Here is a 22,400-nt window from a genome sequence, read left to right as displayed (position 1 = left end):
AGAGAGAAACACGGAGACAGAAAGAGTGAGAATTATGCGTTTACATTTAAGGGAGTTAAAAGTAAAAAGGCTTAACAATAAGGATGATCCTCTTCCCCAAACTCAGTGAGAATTTTTTTTTTAGGCCAGTCACTTCTTGCCGTTTCAGATCAGTGCAGCGTTGCCACTAAAAATCATATGTCATTGATGTTTTACATCCATTTTTATTCCTTGCAAACTTAAATATTTGGTTTTCTGTGATGTATACTGCTTATATGTCACTAAAATAATGTTGTCTAGCTGGTTAACATAAATGAGGTTTGGCTAAAAATGAAAAAATGGCACGTGAAATACCATAATTTTCCAACAAAAAAAAATGTTTCTAGATTGTTACAAAGTTTCTATTTGCAGAAAGAAAAAATGTTGGTAACACTTTACAATAAGGTTCAATTTGTTAATATTAGTTAAAGCATCTGGTATCATGAACTAATAACAAAAAAATTGAGATTAAATAATATTTCATTAACCTTATTCATGTGTGTTAATAATGTATTAACTAATGTTCATTTATACAACATGAAATTATCATGTGACTGAAGACTAGAGTAATGATAATGAAACTTCAGCTTTGCATCACAGGAATAAATCACCTTAAAATATATTAAAATATTAAAACAGTTATTTAAAATTTTACAATATTATTGTTTTTACTGTGTCTTTGATTAAATAAATGCAGTCTTGGTGAGCGCAAGAAACTTTTGAACAGTATTCCTGAGCCCTGAGTTAGACAAACGATCCCGTACATGTTTATCAATGTGACTGTTTTTATGATGTTGTCAGTAAGAACCAATACGAGCACTTGTCATTAACAAAGAGGCATTATATGAAGTTTAATATGAAAGACAATTGCCGTATGCTTTACCCGAAATCTCAATGGCATCATATCATACAACCTTACCAGTGCCAGCAATCGTAAAATACAACAAAAATCATGATCGCCGGCTTTTGACAATATAGTGCTTATAAAAAATTGATTATTCCTGCCCACAGGGAGTCATGCAGCTTTATGAAGTCTGAAGAGAGCATGTGTGTGGTGTCCTCATTTAGAGCAGGACACTCTCATCACCATGTCTCTCAAGACACTCGAGTATTTGGGACAGAAGGAAACATCTCAGCTACAAAGTGAACATCTGGTCTCAATTATGTGTGTGTGTGTGTGTGTGTGTGTGTGTGTGTGTGTGTGTGTGTGTGTGTGTGTGTGTGTGTGTGTGTGTGTGTGTGTGTGTCAACATGAATGATAATGCTTGCAGCACTGGTTCAGTTGGTGGGTTGAAATGGTTGGATACACCCAGTGAATTTAAGGCTTGGACTGACTGATAGAGGTCCGAACCAATCACAGGAGAGCTGCTGAGGGGCACATTACCCAGAATCCATAGGGATGGTCCCCCTTTGAGGCTTTTTGAGAGAATGTTTTGCAATCCAATGTGAGATATGGGAAATCAAGCACTAAAACGTGCGTGTGTGCGTCCTTTCTGCATTTCTTTAAGATGATTGCTAATGTCCGTCCGAAAATGAATGTATATGTCTGTTTTGTATATCATTTTTTGAGAAGGACGGTCTGGATTATCTCAAACATGACGCTTCTGGACATGCACTCAAGGGAACTATTTGAGCGCGTATACATTATAAGTATATTTATAGCTTTGCATTGTTAGCTTTATATGACCAGCAGTCAGTGAGGCTTCCAGTGTTTCATAGCAGACCTTCTGGTGCAGCCAGAGGTTCAAACACACACACACACTCACACACACACACACACCACACACACACACACACACACAGAAACCCATTTACCTGTGATACACGTACCCATGAGACAGATTTGCTCTCAGTACGTTTGAGGCTTAAACACTAAAAGCTGCTCTCTTTCTTTCTCTCTCTCTTGACACACACACACACACACACACACACACACACACACACACACACACACACTTCTAAATGGAGACACATCACAGATTTCTTTTGTTTTTATATGCAGTCAATTATAAATATTAGATAAACTGTATAAAAAACTAAAAAAACAATTTACTTTATTTAAATACAAATGAGGACATCCTAAATGTCCCCAAAGGATTTGCCAGATTTACACACACACACATGATATTTTCCCCACTGTAGAAACAAAAGGGCAGTGCAGAGAAGAAAAAGGGATGGAAAAACAATAGAGATGAAGGTGAAAGATATATGAAGATGTGAATAATGTCTTTAGCTGCAGTGTGTGTGTGTGTGTGTGTGTGTGTGTGTGTGTGTGTGTGTGTGTGTGTGTGTGTGTGTGTGTGTGTGTGTGTGTGTGTGTGTGTGTGTGTGTGTTTCTTGCTGCTTCAAATACTCTAGACCACAACGAACTTTAACATTACAAATAACACTGCAGTGCTGTTATTCTTTAATTGGTTAACTAAACAAACATGACACCTCATGCATTACTGATACACACACACACACACACACACACACTAGCATTACAGCTGGATAAGAACAGCAGTGTTGAGAAATCCCTCCATGAGTTTCACAATGGCTCTAAAAACAAGAACTCACTGACCCAAATCTCATCTAAACATCTTCCACACACACACTGGAGGTCAACAGAGGTTTGTGTGAGCCAAGTGTGTTGATAGGAAGTTCCCAGGAGAACATTTGTATACTTCCTGTGTGGATATTCATTTCCTCTCTTTAAAAGGTTATGATCTTTGAGCTTCCCAATCTGTTGAACCCATCTCACTCCGACACACACACACACTCTGCCCTATAGCTTAGTTTACACATAACTGACCATATGAGTCTGAACCTGACCAAAGGAGAGGAGACCACAGTTCATCTTCAGCTGGACAGTTACGGCTGTAAAATGTGGTTGGATGAACAATTTTCAAAGCCACTGTAAAACAGCCAATACACACACACACACACACACACACACACACACACACACACACACACACACACACACACACACACAGATTAATTTAGTTATTACAAAAGCATCTTATATGACAAAACTTGTTTCGCTCAGTGTGCAAGATAAGGCATTTATATTCTTTGTCCATTTTCCTAAAAGAGAAATTTCAAATGCGTATATCAACAAAATGCAACATTTAAGAGTGTGTCGGCATATAGATGGCCCCAAAGACTAAAAGCCAAAAATGTTCTTATTTCATGGAATACATTTTTTTTCGCATTGTGCCAAGCCACATCCCTTAACCCATGTAAACTCACTGTCACTGTAAACACACAGTCTCTCGTGGTCCATTGCTTAAATCCCTCAAGAGGCCTGTTGCTAATGGAAACCGGTTTGTGTTTGAGACGGCCAACACCAGCTCACTGAACTTAAAGTTCACCCAAAAATGAATAAGTTACTCGGAGTCGCCCTCATGTCGTTCCAAACCTGGAAGACTTTCATTCATCTTCGAAACACAAATGAAGATATTTTAAATGTAATCTGTGAAATTTCTGTCATTGATCAGCGCACAAGCTCAACCGTACTAGCTGGACGCGAGAGAACAAACCTCATTGGTTTTTGCTGAAGCTCAAATGTGCGTAACACGAAAACGAATCTCTTTGTTTCTCGCACATCAGGCGAACAGTCGTATGAGTTTGGAACGACATGAGGGTTAGTAAATCATGACTTTTTGTGATCATCATGAGGTTTATGAACTAAACTTTTAAATCATAACATCTATGCAATGATTCACTGGTCATTGGTGGCAGGGCAAATCCTTGGTCACACTCTGCATGAACACAAACACGTTACAGATCATGGGGTCAGAAGTGAATGCAACACACCCAGCAGCCCCAATTCACAGACACTTCCTGTTAAGACGCCACCACTCACACACTTCCTTAAGCGTTGAGGAAAACTTCCACACAAACAAGACGTACACACATACACCGTCTGACCAGAAGCAGCACGTTTAGATGCTTTAACATCCTGTTTATAACCGGCGACCGCTTCCCGTCCAGGAGAGGAGAGAGGACGTTATCACAGAAGGGGGCATAAAAGAGCCTTTGTGTTGCTTAATACCTGACAGAGGGCCAAACATCAGTAGTGGCATTGTTTTAAAACAAGCAATGTTGATTAAAGAAAAGTGGAGAGAGAGAGAGAGAGAGAGAGAGAGAGAGAGAGAGAGAGAGAGAGAGAGAGAGAGAGAGAGAGAGAGAGAGAGAGAGAGAGAGAGAGAGAGAGAGAGAGAGAGAGAGAGAGAGAGAGAGAGGAGCATGTCTAGGCAATCACAGCTGAATCGTTGGCGCCCTCTACTGTCTTCTAGCAGAACTACATAGTCAGTGTTTTTCTTTTTGTGGTGGCCGAAAAAAGTTTGAACAGAATTTCAAACAGAAATTAATCTCATAATATATAAGAAAATAGTACCACACAAAAAAACCTAAACAAAATGTGCTTAAAGTAATGCACTTACAAATGAAATATATGGGGCAAGGCATTGCCCCCAAATAAATGTTAAATAAAAAAATACTTATAGGCATTAAACTGAAAAATCATGTCAATATGAGGCTGATGTGATAAAATCGCTTATCAATCTAGTCAAGTAAAGTATAAAAATATTTTCCATTTTTTCAAATACTAAAATTTCACATGGTACATGCAAAGAGAAATATCACACAGAAATATTCACCCACAGGAATCACACCGTTAATGTAAAAAACTGAGGGATGAGTGTTTTCTGTGGTAAACTTACTATTTTAATATACCGTATAACATTAAAAAGAAAAACCCTAACATACACTACACTGACACTCAAAAGTTTGGGGTCAGTAAGAATTCTTTTAGGGTTCTTTTTAAAATAAGCTCACCAAGGCTCCACTGATGATGAATAATATAATAAAAACAGTAATTTTGTGAAATATTATTTAAAACAATTAAAGTATATATATATATATATATTTATATATACATATTATTATATATGATATATATTAAATGTGCTATTTATGAATATTTTTATTTATTTAATAATTTATTATAATTATAGAATTCATTATTAATTATAGAATTCATTATATTAATTCATTTCTATAATTTATTCATAATTCATGATTATTATAAATTGGCAAAAATTTGTCGATTAATATGGGTTTTGCTTTTTTTATTTTTAGAAAGTTTATTTGAAATATACATTTTTGTAATATCGTACATGTCTTTTGATCAGTTTATGCATCCTTGCTGAATAAAAGTATTAGTTATTACAAAAAAAGAAGAAATGAAAAGAAAACAAACTTAGTACCCAAACTTTTGAACAGTAGTGTAATAGAGCGGTGCAGGCATGACGTAAATTTGTAAGCCAAAACATTTAGTTTATAGTCTACCTTTAGCTATTTACTTCTGGCGACTGCATTTAGACTTCAAAATTCATGAAAGTTCAGTTCATCTGCGACAATTATCTTGATGGACAAAACGTGCAAGTATCATAAACTTTTGTAGATCACTGAGCTTGTTTTATGCTATAACACAAAAAATGGATTTTTGTCGTGGAAACCAGTGTAGTGCTAACTGCCGGTTGGCCTACAAATCATACCTGCACCACTCTATTGGAAAAACAGAAACAAACATAACTTTTAAATGACTCAAAAGAAGAAGAAAAAATAAATAATAATGACCACACTCATTTTACTTTAACTAATGTAGGCTAATTAACTCACTAAACTAAAATCTTAAATCCTTAAACCAAAATATTGAATAAATAGTCAAAAAACAAAAAACTTAAAACTTATAGTCACAGAGAAAAAGTTACAGAAAATAAAACTAAAATGAATGGACAAATATAAAATAAAAGTAAATTAAGAATACACAATTATAAAAACCCTTTTTAAAAAAGTGTGTATCCGTGCGTTTAGACTGAAAATGGACATTGGTTTAACACAGACCATTATACAAAAAATGGTCATGGGCCATTAATATTAGCCAGTCCACATTTCTGCACATACATGCGAGTTTCTGTGCTTTTGTGTGATTGCAGGTTGAATGAGTCACACTAAGCCACATTAAAGCCGTATTGTAGCACTTCCTGTTTGTGGACAGTGTTTCCTGTGACCGCAGGTGCAGTGTGAGTCATTCAGTCAATCTGTGTGAGATACCAGGATGTTACACAATCACTGGCTGACAGAAAGAATGGCCTTTTTATGGTAAAACTAGACACTATAAGCTCTAAATGTGTGAGCATAACTCTGGTGGCATGATCTCACACACTCCTTCAGGCACAGATGTGGAGGGTCTTTTATTTCAGACAGAGAACTAAAATAACGCACACACGCCCAGACACACCCACCACACCAAACACACAACTACATTCTAGCAAAGTGTCTGTGGTCTCGGTAAGCCTATATCATCTGTTCTGGGTCAGCAACATGTTGAAATGTGGAAAAGACAGAGCACTGCCTGTGTTTGGCCAGAGGGGGGCAGACATTCACCTAAACACAAGCCCACAACACAAAATCCCTACTTGCTATTTGAATTATTCATTCATTTTGTTTATTAAATGTTTGCAACTGCTCATGAAAGACTTTGGATATACAGTACTACTAATAAGAGATGCACAAATATAAAAGTTCTATCTGATACCAATGTAATAATGAGCCAATTTTTACTTTTATTCAGCAAGGACTCATAAAGTGATCAAAAGACAAGTACAACATTACAAAAATGTCTATTTCAAATAAACATTCTATCTATCAAAAACAAAAATATTAAGTAGCACAACATTTTTTCAACTGATAGTAATAATAATTAGGCTAATAAATTCTAGTTATGATTGATATGATAAAAATTATAATAATTTCCAAAGAAATGATACATTATTAATAAATAATACTTAAAAAAAAGTATCATCAGTGAAGCCTTGGTGAGCATAAGAGACTTATTTTATAAAGATCCCCAAAAAAATCTTACCGACCCCAATTATTTATTTATTTATTACTTAATAGTATTTATTAATAAATCATTTATTTAAATGGAACACTAAAAACTAAAATTAATTGTTTTAAATGTTTTAATATTTTAAAATAATATAATAATATTTTATAAATAATTATAATCCCTGTTGTTTAATTACATTGTTTTATATATATATATATATATATATATATATATATATTGATGGACCCAAGCCATAGGAATGTAGGAAACATCCAGAACATCATAGAGATTACTATTAATAAAATAATAATAATAATAATAAATCATCATCATCATCATCATCATCATCAAATAATAACCTAAATTAATATTTTATATTATTTTGTCAAACTAAAGTCAATTGATTTAAATGTTATGAGTGAATTTAAGCATCACAACATTATAACGTACAATACAAGAAATATTTGTATTTAGCTTTTTGCACAACATTTTTCAGGATTACCTTTAAGTTAATCTAAATGTAAAAATAGGCTAAATAATCATGCAAAATTAAATATCCAATATCAACAATGTGATGTGATTTAATTTTAAAAAAGCTCTGTAAGGCTGAGAAACAATATTGTACTGATATATCATGCATATTTACTTCTAAAGCCTCAGATTAACAATACCAAGTTCCACACAGAATCTGCACACATTTTCCTCTGTTTTGCTTTGCATCAGTTCATGAGTGGGAGTCAGTGGAATTCTAAGGAATCCATCTGAATATGGGAACCTGTTCATTGGAACAGGTTATTGGTGAAGCTGAAGGCATTAGCAAGTACAATTTTTGCAAAACAAACACACAAAAGGAGAGAAATGTGTAGAATTTTCTGAATGACGCAGATTGGAAATTTGTGGAAACTTCCAAACAAACCTAGTGATGCCTCAGTTGAAAGAATCAATTCAGGTCTAGTGACGCCTCAACAGAAAGAGTCATTGGAGGTTAGAGTAGTGTGTGGATGTATTTGTGAGTCCATTCTCAAATTAGGTCATGGTTATTGGGAGACAAGAGTCATCTGATACCTGTAACTAAAATACATACTACTAAACCAACACACACACAGTAGCGTTGCCTGTTTTAGAAGAGAATGCGAGCAGTGTGTGTGTTTGTGTGTGTGTGTGTCAGAATGAGAGAATGCATGTCTCACTCTGTCTTTGTCATCAGCCACATCACACAGAACATCATCCAGGTCCAGAATTCCTCCATCACCGTGTTCCAGTCGGTAAACCTGAACCCAGTACTCTTCACCCTGAGAGAGAGAGGCAGACAGAGACAGAGACAGAGAGAGAGCGAGAGAGCGAGAGAGAGAGAGAGAGAGCGAGAGAGAGAGAGAGAGAGAGAGAGAACATATTAAACTTTTGATTGACTTGAACTTAAGTGAAAGTATTCACAACCCGACAGGACCTTACACACACAAACTCCATCAGATTCAGGACACTCTAATCAATGAGTAAGAGCACACACACATAATGAGGGTTTAACTAATCAGGATAATGCACCTGAATCTAGACCATCACCCAGACAGAACAACACACACGGGTCATCATCATAACTACTCTACACGACACACACACACGCACGTGCACACACAGACACACACACAGCAGAGAGCAACTGAAGTTCAAAGTCACAGAGAACATGAACTGAACTATTGGACATCAACATCTGTCAATCAAAAATCTTCCAGTCAGGGGCCTGTAATAAAAAAATAAAAAAATGTAATAATTTTTTTTTATATAAATAATAATTGATTGCTATTTGTATTACTATTACTATTTTAAATATGAAATGAGGCATATAACTGTAGTGACCAAAAAATCACAAAGACCATTATTAATATAATTATAATCCCCAATAATAATACATAATAATAACAACAATTTAAATGAAAAATAAAAATAATACAAATAATCACAAGTAAAAATCAGAGTTCCCCCCCCTTGGTTAACTTCAAATCCAAGGACCGTTCAAGGACTTTCCAACTGAAGAATATTCCGTACATCCTACACTGTATTCTAAAATGATGTGATATCAAATTTTGCACGGATTTTATTGAAAAGAGCTTATGCTCATGTAACCAGAAGTTGTAAGATATGAATATGCTTTTCTTGCCTCATGGGTTTACATTATCTTAACAAGCATTCTTTGTAATCTTCTTTGATGAGCCAAATATCTTGAAACTTGCATATTCCAGGCATCACATTTCAGTGGTTCAACCTATTTTTGCAATGTTTCACGGTTTGTCTGAAACCTTGAGGTACCATCGTAGTAGTTTTGTGCGCGCGGGAACGTCATGGCAACGTATAACACAAAGTAGGCCTACCTCACACGGAAAACACTTAAAAAAAAGAGTAGTTCACTTTAAAATGAAAATTAGCTCATGATTTACTCACCCTCAAGCCATCCTAGCTGTATATGACTTTCTTCTTTCATACGAATACAATCAGTTATATTAATAAACACCCTGACGCTTCTGAGCTTTAAAATGGCAGTTGATTGCAACTAATAGACTGAAGCTCAAAATAGAGCATCCATCCATCATAATAGTGCTCCACGCGGCTCCAGGGGGTTAATTAAGTCATTCTGAAGCAAAATGATTAGTTTGTGTTAGAAAAATATTCATATTTTAAACTTTGTAAAAGTAAAATAACTAGTTTCCGTCTGTAACGAGGTTCAATGTAAGGAAGGAAGGAGGCGGGAACCGGCGAACACTTTTAATAAAATGAATAAACAAATACAAAAACAAAAGAATAAGCCAGCAGCCCCTCAAGGACGACTGATGGCCACACAAAACATATTGCCTCACATTCACCCATTCATTCACTCATTTCAGTACCGACTTGGTACCAAAGTTGGTGCTTTTGACAACACAAAGTCATATTATACACCTGGGATGGCTTGAGGGTGAGTGAATCATGGGCTAATTTTAAAGTGAACTACTCCTTTAATGTAACACGTAATTGCCCGTAACTAACGTAAATCAAGCAAGCTAGTATGCATAGGCAACGAAGTGTTGGCGAAATAACACTTTAGCGGACCGGAGGGAATAATATGGAATTTTTTCCAGAAAACTTCTTGCACAAAATAAATTCAAGCACTTTCAAGGACCTGTATCTATTATGTTTATTTGAAAAATAAAAATAAGGCTCGGCCTTGACATTTTTTTTTCCAGATTCATAAACTTTCAAAGATTTCAAGGACCCGTGGGAACCCTGAAAAATAATAATATTTATTGGATTTGATCTGTGTAGTGCTGGGTGCGTCAACTTTTTGGTTCATTGACCTGGAAGAGAAAATTTTAAATTCACATCTGCAAAGCTTATGGAGAAAACCCGAAAGCCACAATACTCCATATTTTGATTTTATGAGGCGTTTAAGAAATGGCGCACCTCTGTAGCACAAACGGCACAGGTGTAACGTGCCACAGTTTAGGGGTTTAAAACAGCAACAAGCACATCTAATAAATGCATTTAAAAATCATTAGAGCATAAATACAGTTTCATCACGGACATAAAACAATCTACAATAAATAAGTAAACGATTCATTTTGCTAGCCAATCAAAAGTCATGATGTCACAACGTAACAAGGTTATGAACCAATCAGCGCTGACTCTACCTGCTTAGCCCAGCCCTTTTCCTCCCTGAGTCTCTTCTGCAGAGAGAAGTGATGCTTCCACATCTCTAAACATCACAATCTATCATTCTCCACACACAAAAGAGAACAGACCAGGCTAAACACCCTTTCTGTCTCCTTCTCTTCATTCCTTTCTTCCTCTCAGCTCAGAAGCAAACAGTCCTAAACGAGGACGCGTTCAGTAACGTGAGAAGTTCACTCTCAGAAAGCCCTGTGTGTGTAAGCTGAGAGCATTGTGCCTTTAAAGACAAGTAAGTGTATCTGATACGAGAGAGTCCATGTCTTATTGAGCATCCGAGGAGGAGAGACATGTACACAGCAACCGGATATTCAAACTTACTTTGCACTGTTTGTGTGGGTGTATATGTGTGTGATGTTTATTAATGCTTTGGTAATGTAATCCCTCACTTATGATGCTAATAAAGCTTCGTAAAATCTCTAGACAGAGAAAGCACATGTCAGCTAACTCAAACAAGGGAACGTCAGTCTCCACCAACAGAGAGCAAAGTGTTTTCATGAGGAAGAGTCTTTATAAAGCCACTTTTTTTCAATAAACTGGCTCTCTTTCTGCAGGATACAGGAAATAAGAGTCATTTAACAGTGCAAACTCACACACACTCATGTTCGGCTTAATGAGTGTTTACTCTAAAGAGGTATGCGGACATCTGAAATATTTCAAAATGTGACAAAAGATAAACAGTAAGGAATGTGTCCTTACCGTTTGTCAAAAATTCCATGTATTTCAGACAGACAGCATATGATATATAAAATATACAGTAATTTGGGCTGTGCGATTAATGGAAATCATAATAGAAATGCGATGTAAAAGCATGATTTTTCTGTCAGTGCTTTCTCGCCTAAATCTAGTGCGAGAACAGAACAGAGTGGGTTTACAGTTACGACATGGAAGAAAGCACAGAAACAGGGAAGGTGAATTCAGGACAGGATAAGGACTTGGCCAAAAAAAATCAACATTCGTGGTTTGGGAATATTTTGGATACAGGAGAGATGATGTAGTATCATCACAGAGCCAGGTAACATGCAAGACCTGCCGTTGAAGCAAAACAGAAGGGCCTATTCACACAGAACGCATTGTTGCGGTTAAAAACACGAGACGTGTTTTTAACAAGTTGAACTTCTTTTCACAGTGTCACTGTGAGTGCAATGGTCAAAAACGTCAGTCTAGTGTGTTCACAAAGGCACATTCGGAACCAAAAATCGATAATACAGGCATTTGTGAACTGAAAAACAGACGAAAAAAAGTTCAAAAAGGCGTAAAGAAATAACCATCAAGTAACAAATATTGTCAAAAATTGCATTAAAAAAAAAATCACAATAGTATTTTTTTGTAGTAGTAAATGCCTTAATTTGATTCATTGACGTGATGCTATAACGTTCAATTAGAAATTCTATACAAAATTCAATTCAAATTGACTTGGAAAAAAATTCAAAATAACGGGATTAATTTTAGTTGCAGATTCGATTCAGGAAGAAACTATTCGACTAATAAGATTAAATTTGAGAATAGATTTCCATAGATTTGAGAAGTGATTCAAGCAGCTACATGACTCTAGAGTCTAATCCCCTACGTTTACATGACAGCGATGTACTAAAAAAAGAAAAGTTTTTCATTTGGGTTTTTAAAAAGCATACAGAGGACAACATTGTCGCAACATACTCATTCACACGGATCCACAAAAATGCTGTATTATTCATGCCAGCAGCCAGGCCAGTCGTTGATGATTCATTTTGTAAAGAAACACTCTGAACATGTAATACGCATGCGCATGACATCAACGTTTCACAAATTCACGTTTTTGTAGTTTACATGTAGTTGTCTGGCTTTTGCTACTCTGAGCAATGCCTGAAGTTTGTATTTTGAGCACTTCTTGCGTCGTTCTTCCCTCTTCATGATGACTCGCTTGCTTTAGTCCTCAGATGTAAGTCGCTTTGGATAAAAGCGTCTGCTAAATGACTAAATGTAAAATGTAAATGTAGTTAAAAACTTGCACTTTATTGGCATCTATTGGCGCTTTTCCACTGCATGGTACGGTAGGCCTACGGCACGCTTTGGTACTTTTACACTGCATGGTACAGACAGTACGGCTCGGCTCGGTACGGCTCACTTGTGGCGCTTTTCCACTGCATGGTACGGTACGGTTCGGTACGGCACGCTTTGGTACTTTTACACTGCATGGTACAGCCAGTTACGGCTCGGCTCGGTACGGCTCACTTGTGGCGCTTTTCCACTGCATGGTACGGTACGGTTCGGTACGGCACGCTTTGATACTTTTACACTGCATGGTACAGCCAGTTCCGGCTCGGCTTGGTACGGCTCACTTGTGGCGCTTTTCCAATGCATGGTACGGTACGGCTCGCTTTAAATGGTACCACCTCTGTTGAGGTTCCAAGCGTACCGTACCTATACTAAAATGTGACGTGAAAACACTACAGATCACTGATTGGTCAGACAGACAGAATCGTCACTACCAGCGTCATTGTATTTGCGAGACATCAAACCTGCTAGATTTAAATAGCCAGTAACAGACACCGCTGTAGCACCTGTTTTAAAACTACTTGCTTGAAGAAAAAAAACTTCCAAAAAAGATTTGGAATTGTGGTCAGTGGACGAGAAGTGCAGACGTTCATCTTGTTGGTTGCCGAGGAGTGGATAAACTACAACGATCAGTCATAATCCCACCCACTTTGAAGCGATACTAACTGCAGTGGAAAAGCAACCGAGCTAAAGCGAACCGAGACGTGCCGCGCCACGCAGAGTCGTACCACACAGTGGAAAAGTGAAGTTAGCCGAACCGTGCCGAGCCGAACCGTACTGAGTAAGGGTGTCACGATTCTCCAAATCCTCGATTCGATTACATTTTCGATTCTAAGGTCACGGTTCGATAGTCGATTTTTACTTTTTTTTTTCTAGTCTAGTCCAGCGCCGCACTCTATTGCGTTGGGAGTGCACGTCTATAGATGAAGAGCCCGGCCCGAGGATAGTGACGGGAAATATCGGCCCCGGTCGGACCAAGTTCGGGCTCGGGCATAGAATCTTAAGTTAGAGGACTCAAAGGCTTTCAACACGTGTTTTTTTTATCCGTTCATTGCCTCTGTCATGCGACAAATGAACAAAAGACTCGGGAGGTCAAGTAATTATTAATGTTCCCTGTAAATTATTTTTGACTGCATTATAATGATTTCTTAATTCAGAATATGATCAAGATTGCGTAGGCGGATGTGTTTTTTTTGTAATTTGCCTGTTAAAGTATAACATTTAAAGCCCCTGAAATGACTAGAAAAAAGATTAGTTAATTTTGATGAACGAGATTGAACAATACAGTAGAGTCAGTAAAACGATCCGAACTTTCCATCACGGGCACGACATGGGGGCGTGGTAGCATCGACGATTCCATTTTTTATTTCGATTTTTTGAGATTGTGAATTCATTTCGATCGATTTCGGTGACACCCTCAGTACTGAGCCGTACCGAGCCGTACCATGCAGTGGAAAAGCGCCATATGGTTCCTTGAAGAACCTTTATCCATGATGGCACCTTCCCATTCCACAAAGGGTTCTATAGTGGATAAAGGTCCTTTACACAAATAAAAATATGGATCTTTTCAGAATTGATCACTGACAGGTTTTTTGGGGAACAAAAAATAATTTTTCTTTTGAATCACTGCAAAAAAAAACTTTTTGGAACCTTTATTTTTAAGAGAGTGTACAACAAAATCTCGAATGAAGTATTTCCCATTATCATAATAATAATAATAATAATAATAATGAATAAACCACCTTGTGTTTGCAAGTTCAGTTCAATAATAAAATAAAATGTTTCCTTGTTATCTTGATTTGGGTGCTTTTTCACGGTGAATCATTTAAACAATTAGGCTATTAATTAATTTATCTGCAAATCAAGTAATTAATTCAAACTTAACAACCAAGGCTTAAAACATCTTGAAAATCGCGCCCAAATCTCTGAACCTTTGCCCCAGTCTCCCTTTCATAAGCATATCTGCAGACCAGCATATCCCTGTAGCACAGCTGCACTCTTACATAACCCACACACAATGCTGTCTGATGTTTCCAGATTTCTGCATTTCATTCTTTCATTTGGTCTTTCTTTGTCCAATGTTTTAGAACAGATGACAATGAATGAACCCATAAACTCGCTCTCCATCCGAGCTGCTCTTCCCCAGGACGCACGCACACACACACACACACACACACACACACACACACACACACACACACACACACACACACACACACACACACACACACACACACACACACACACACACACACACACAAACTCATTTCAGCTAGACTCAATTAAGTCACATCGATTAATGCCTGTCTAAGAGTTAAAAATAGAACGTCCGTTAACACTCATCTGTCTTCAGCTGGATCTGCAGGCAGAAGGACAGACTCACAAAATGACTGTTAACCTTGTAAAAGCAGTCACAAGTTCAGCACAGAAACACCAGTCCAGCAGAAATGCAATATTAAAGGGATAGCTCACTTAAAAACAATTTAAACAGGTTGATCAAAACACAAATGACTTTTTCTCCTGTGGAACACAAAATGTCATTTAAGAATATCCCAGTCACTTAATAAAATTTAATGAGGAATGGGGCCCAAAAGCACCATATAGCCTACATGAATTATGCGTTATTGTTACATTTTGTGTGGCGAAGGAAATTCAAGTTGTTATTCACTGAAAATCTTGACCAAGCACGGTCATTTTCGCAAAAACTTAATTAGTAACAAAACGGGGACATTCGCAATTTGTACAAAATATATTCATAAAATAAACATTTAAAAACTTTTTTGGATTTTTATATTTGAGATTGAATACATATTGGATGCACTAAAACTGGCCAATCTTAACCCTTCGGAGTCTTGGGCTATTTTGGCCGTTTTTGAGTACTTTTATTTTTTTTAAATTTTGCAACATAAAAAAATGTTTACCATACCAATGTTTGGTATAATTTTTTTCAGCACAACATCACCTATATGATCAGACAATTAGTTTTTCACTTTGATGTACTCTATCAACATACTGGACCAAAAATCACACAAAAAACACAAAATCCGAATAGAAAAATTATAGCTTTTCTACTACAAAAAACACAAACATGCTCAATGAAGCATTTTAAAAGGTTTAAAATGTAAACACAAGTTGTAAATGTCAACATATACAGGTACAATTCAGATATAATCAACCTATATACAAAAAAAATATGATTTACAAAAAAAAGCGTGTGTAGCCATAGGCTTTTTTTCTTTCTTTTTAGCTCAGCCACTTTTTAAAAAATGTTGTGCACACAATTATACAGAGAGCTATATTTAAGGCCTTGCATTCCCAGAGTATGAGGGTTACCAAATAGTGCAAATACAACATAAAAAATATAAAATTGAGATAAAATTAAACTATATGCAGCAAAAAGCAGGTGTGGCAATAGGCGTTTTTTCTTTTCTTTTTTGCTTAGAAACTCTACAAAACAATTCATGTACAATTACACAGATAGCTACATTACAGGGATTTCATTCCTTGAGTAAGAGGGGTTCCTCAATAGTGCAAATATACCATACAATAGGTAAAATGAACACAAAATCAAATTATACATACAACTATTTACAGCAAATATCAGGTGTTTTTTATTTTTATTTTTTATCTGTGCCTCTCCTCAAAACAGTTTAGCTAAATCTACTCCTAAACTACCTAAACTACTCCTAAACTACCTAAACCATCTACACTACTCCTAAACTACTCTCAAAATCTACTCAAACTCTTCCAAAAACTAGCAATAATCTCTCTCTATATATATAACGTATATATGTCTATCTTTATCAACTCCGTAAATCCTCTGCCTTTCAATTTTGCGTCTTAGCTCAGTTGGCTCCTCCTCCATTCCCTAAAATGTGCAGCCTGAATAGCAGAGTCAGCAGATTCACACATTTTTCTCCGTTTTGTTTTATGACAAAAACCGACGAAGTTATTAGAATAAATGCAACGCCTGTCGCATCCCATCTTCCGTTCTTTTACGAACGCGTCAATATTTTTTATATAAAGTTTAAATGATCATATCTCCGTTTCTACTTGGTCTATCAACACAAAACAAAAAGTAAAATAGAATTTCAAGCCAGCACTTTCGACAGAAGTGGACGGCAGCGCTCAACGTGACTTTGTTTTTATGCTTCGACGTCTTAAACTGGTCATGTAACTTGATCACGCCGGCGTGATCGGCGACCCCGAAGAGTTAATAAACTGTTAAGTCCGAAGACAGACAAACCGATAAAAAATCTTCACAATTTTGTTTACATAAATTAAAAATAAACACTAAAAACTAAAAGCAATTGTTTTAAAGGTGAATTTGAATTAAGGTGAATTTAAAAAAGGTGAATTAAGGCATCACAATATTATAATGTACAGTATGAAAAATGGATGTTAATTTTGAAATCTGCAAAATTTACATTTAAGAGTGTTCAATTATTTGTGTATTTAAAGAATAACTTCAAGTAAGCATGAGATGACAAAAAAAGGTAATCTAAATGTAAAAACATGGAGAGAAAATGAGCATGCACAATTAAATCAACTGACATGGTAAGTAACAATATATTGTGCATCCAGATTCATACATTAAAAAGCATTTAAGTATACCAATAAAAATGAAGGCATAGAAAAAGTTTCTACGTTTTAATGTGACCTTCATATAACAAAAAGAAAAATGTTAAATCTGTTCGTTTTAATAGAAATGAGCCCATGGGACATAAAAGTGTCCATATAGCTGAAGAAACACCTGTATATACACTGAATGCTGTATGTTTATACAAACACTTAAAGCTGCTTATAGCAGAAAGCTGCCGTCTTTGGCTATTCCAACGACATTAGAGCTGATGTTTTAAATATCGTGACAAAGATCTTACAGACACTACCATATAAAGACACAAACCCTCCATCTCTCCCTCTCGCACACACACACACACACACAGCGGGAGGTTCACACAAATGCAAAAACCGTGCTGCTAAAAGCCGTCTCCGGAGGAATAAGTCCTTCGTGAGCTTCATGCAGCCTGAAATACCCCTCTGTGGATCTCATGCTATTCAGAATAGCTTGGCACCCAGATAAACAACTTGCACAAACACACACTGTGTTCGCTTGTACGGGCAGGCTTTGCCACCCTTTTGGGGACAAATTTCTGAATATGTAGTACCCAAAAGAACAGCATGACCTGTCAAAACTAGTAACAAATATTCATAAATGGACAAAATAAGGTCTTGTTTTATATCTGCAAATTACAATAAGTGTTTTAGTTATAGTTCACACCGATACATACTAACACCAATATATTTTTTTGTTAGTGTGGTAATCATAACTTATTGCAAGAAAATAAATGGAAATGGAAATTCCTGTCAATAACATATATAAAGTCATATGTCTATGTCCTAAACAGAAGGTGAAGGGTTGTTCTGACATTTACACTTAAACAGACACTTACTGAATGTGTGACAACTAACCAACTTAATCACGTGGGTCTGTGCTGCCCATCTATAATGTGTGACTGTCACTTTAAGAAGCATTGAACTAATGAATGACCCACAGCAGAACTTTACACCAAAGTTGTGTCCACACTCCCATTTTATAGGCATACTATGCATTTATATGTTAGTTGTCCTGTGGAGTTTACAACACAATTTTACATTGTAACAATTGGCCATGATGACTTGCAGTAACATCAAGAATGCCCTCAAGTACAGAAAGAGGATCCATAAATGTCACAACTCTGTCCATAAATTCACCCAAATCTTCACATTAGATCTGAGATAATCTTTTTGAAAATTTAACAGCCATTTAAGTGTTCTCTTGAAATGTACCTATACCCAGGGCTGTACGTTAATGTTTTTGCTCATAGCACTGGCGCTACAGAGGTTGAAAGTTTTGAAGCACAAGTATAAAATCTCTGTTACTATCAACCATATAATAGTTCAGTTCATCAGTCCAAAATGTACAGTAACTGAAAAAATACATTAATGTTACACACAGGGAACACAAAATACAAACCCTAACAAGAAATGTTTTTCACACAACATTTTCTTTTATTTGCCAAAAATGTCAGACTGTAGGAACATAACCACCTGCTTAAAAATTTTTTTTAATTAGTTTAGTTTCTATAGCCCAATATCACTAATCACAATCCAAACAACGTCCATCTGTTTTGGGTGAGCACTATAAATCATTAGAAAGTTCCACAGTTTTATTATAAAGTATTAAATTATTATTAAATAAATCTGTGACTGTCAGGAACTTGTGTCAGGAGATCTTGTGCATCCACTGGGAGACAAAAAAACTCAAATTTCTTTAGAGAAAATTATAACTTTTTCTATTTTTGAATAATTGTAAAATAATGTCTATTCCATTCATACGCGTAGCTGGAGATTGATTGATTTGATTTTTATGTCTGGATCCAAGACAATGAAACAGTTATCCAAAGGATAACATGCTAAGCTAAAGTAAAATACTTATTTCCAGCACGGTCCTTGGTGCTACACACAAGAAACAATAGACAAGAAGCAAACAATAGAGACTAACCAATTTTTTTTTTAAAACATACAGTATGAGGAGCGGGGAAAAAAGACATCACAAAAACAAACTAAATAAAACACAAAAATGCTGTAAAACCTCTCCAATTTATCAATAAATATTCACCTTGTTCCATAAAAGTTTCTTGACCTGTGTTTTAAAAATAGGAGTTTTGTAGCAGTAGGCAAACTATTTCATTTTCATGCCAAGATACCAGTATAAAAGAAATTATTTTTTATTGCATTAGTAGCTCTAGGAACAAGAGCGGATGCTGGCCCTAGTATTATGACTATGCAAGGAGGGCATCCATTTATATGGATAAAGACATCCTCGCTGCAGCGGAATAAAACGCAGATAGAGGCGTTTTGACTGATGAAACATGAAGACAATAAACATGATTTCCACAATATATGGTTTATCTGTGTTTTCTAGACATCTTGGGTATTTTCATAAGAATAAAGTACATTTATAAGGCAATGCTATAAGTGACTCAAAATCGCAGCACTTGCAGAGTGCACTGTGGTAAATTTATTAATCGCAAAAAAACTCATTTCTTCGTAGCACGTAAGACATATATGTCGGACTACTAGTGGCAATAAAAATGAATACCATCAGAACAACTTTTATTCCTTCTCACACAAATTGAGATTAAAAGAGCAGATTATCAAGAAAAAAAAGACTTCACACAGTTCCTTGCACATTGCACAATACAATGTTATGACCGGTCACCTCAAACCTTTTACCAAAGTGCCTGATTTGTAATTGTAAACTAATATGGTTTAACATTTGCATCACATAACCTGCTCAATTTCTATGGATTTTCTGGTGTAGTAAACTTGCTCTGTAAATCACCCGGTACAGCACCACACTTGCGATTACGTCCCGTGAAACATGAGTCACGATCAAAGAGCTCAAAGACTTGTAGAAGGAAGCTAAAATGACATGGTTGCTTAGAAAATGTATTTGTCTCACTTTTGATTTTGTTAACATTACTGGTAAGGTTTATGAAAGGTGTAAGTACTTATTTTTAAATGCAAAAAAGCATTACCATTTCCTTTCCAAACTGCCACAATACGTAGAACCACCAACTTAATAAAATGCTGCCAGATCAACGTTCATCTGTTTAGGATAAAACTGAACATGCTTGTAAGCGCAACATAATATTTAGCAGAAATGTCGCCACAGGCACGTTTTCCCAATGTTTTCTGAAAGGTTATTGCCTTTGGATTACAGTAGACATTGGAGTTTCTCCAAAGAAAGTTTAGCAAGAGGCTGAGGGTTTCTTTCCACATGGAACTTACTAACACTGTGTTTTCCTAAATACATCTAGTACACCAACAGCGTCATTCCCTGTGGAGAAATCTAGGATTCAGTAGAAATAGGAGGATCTACCCCACCCCCACCCCAAAAAAAGAGGAAGCCAATCACAACTCAAGGTCAAGATTTTCCTATGCCACAAAACTTTACAAAAACACAACATTCAAAACGTTAACTGACAGATGTTTTCAATCCACACTTATAGGTTATACTTCAGCTAAAAGTTTTATACAGCAAAACTGCTGGTGGCCTGAAGCACAGTGCCTAGTTGTGTCAGGAGGATTGGGAATCACCTAGAACCCCATGTTAATGACACCTGGGCCTCGGTAGGTTACCTGTTAAAGCTACACCGATTTTATATATATATATATATAATAGAGATAGATAGATGATGGATAGATAGATAGATAGATAGATAGATAGATAGATAGATAGATAGATAGATAGATAGATACATACATACATACATTTATACAAAATATATATTTTTACTGTATGCTATTAAAATCATACAAAACTAAAATGATTGTTTCACATCAAATTCATGTCATAGTTTTAGCACTATGAGCATGTTGAATAAAAAATCTAAAAGGGGTGGTAAAACGCATTTTTTCGAAGGCTTGATTGTGTTTTTGGGGTGCACTGTAACGTGTTCATGCTTCGTTTTTTAAAAATTGCATTATTTTTCATATATTTTACCTTTATTCTACACTGCTCTGCCCCTCCTTGTAAAAACGGCCTGATGGTTTCCGGGTTCTGTGAATCCAGTCCCTCAAAAATACGCAATGGGCTCAGATTGGTTAGCTGGCCCAGTGTGTTGTGATTCGCTAACCGTCTAGTGCACGTTTTCCGGAAACTTCACGCCCCGTACCTTTACCGGTACTTTGTGCTTTGGTGTATTATAAACAATGGCATCAATAAAACCAATCGGACCTGGGGAAACGTTAGTGAAGATGATCGAGCTGAACCTGTTCAAGAGCGGCTGTTAAATGACATTTCAGAAAGGTTTGTTTTTTGTTGTTCTCTCATTACTTTTGAGATACGCTGTTATTTAAAGGTGCTCAAAGCGATGTCACGCGTTTTTTAGGCCAAAACATTTTTTGTCACATACAACAAACATCTCCTCACTATCCGCTAGCTGCCTGTCCCCTGAACACACTGTAAAAAAACATGGTCTCTGCAGACACCCCAGGCTCCGCAAACATCAACAAACTGGGCTTACCCGCACCACAAAACATAACAAACTGTTCCAGCCAATAACCGATAAGAAGGGTTTGGGGGGTTAGTGCGCGGATGAGGAGGAGGGAGGGTCTAGCTAGCCTTCGTTTTGTTTGACAATACTTTAAACGTCAACAAGAAGTGATGTCACCCGACATCGCTTAGAGCACCTTTAATTGTACTAATTATTATAGAATTACAAAAAAATAAGCTTCATGAACAAGAATTTCATAAAATCGTTCTAACAAATTATACTACAGTCCTCAAAGGGATTTTTTTAGTAAAGACTGCGGATCTATAGTGATCGTTTCTGACTGTATGCCACCGTTACTTTTGTATTTTTAGAACGATTGTTAGACAAATATCTGTCGACAGAACTATTAACCCAAAACAAACACTAAACATCAGCTCCCAAATCAAACACGGAACCATGTTTAGCATGCCTGTAGATAAACAAGCATGTAGATAAACATAAAAGCTCTAATCAAAGAATAATTTACACTAATTCCAAGTTCACTGTTGAGATTAAAAAAAAGTTTGTAACATTAGGTGTTTGTCAGATAACGGCAAGTATGAATGAGCATTTAACAAACCAGCAGAGCCAAACAGAGTTGTCATTCGTTTACTTCCTTGCTACAACGTACAATTAACAATACGAACTATTACAGGAAAACACATCGACGAAAAATAAATCAT

General features: G+C 36.3%; 1 protein-coding gene across 2 annotated transcripts in view; it reads right to left on the bottom strand.

The window, feature by feature from the left end:
• Nucleotides 1–22,400, bottom strand: part of pard3ab (par-3 family cell polarity regulator alpha, b) — an 85,796-nt gene that overhangs the window by 57,273 nt on the left and 6,123 nt on the right. For both annotated transcript variants that reach the window (XM_077221923.1, XM_077221925.1), the window contains exon 2: nucleotides 8,092–8,193. In XM_077221923.1, the coding sequence (XP_077078038.1) occupies nucleotides 8,092–8,193 (102 nt within the window). The remainder of the gene's footprint in view (nucleotides 1–8,091; nucleotides 8,194–22,400) is intronic.

The sequence above is a fragment of the Siphateles boraxobius genome, unplaced genomic scaffold (genome assembly GCF_051911475.1).
Source record: "Siphateles boraxobius isolate OS27281-9 unplaced genomic scaffold, OSU_SipBor_1 86, whole genome shotgun sequence".
Taxonomy (NCBI): Eukaryota; Metazoa; Chordata; class Actinopteri; order Cypriniformes; family Leuciscidae; genus Siphateles; species Siphateles boraxobius.
This window is presented reverse-complemented; position numbering and strand designations above follow the sequence as displayed.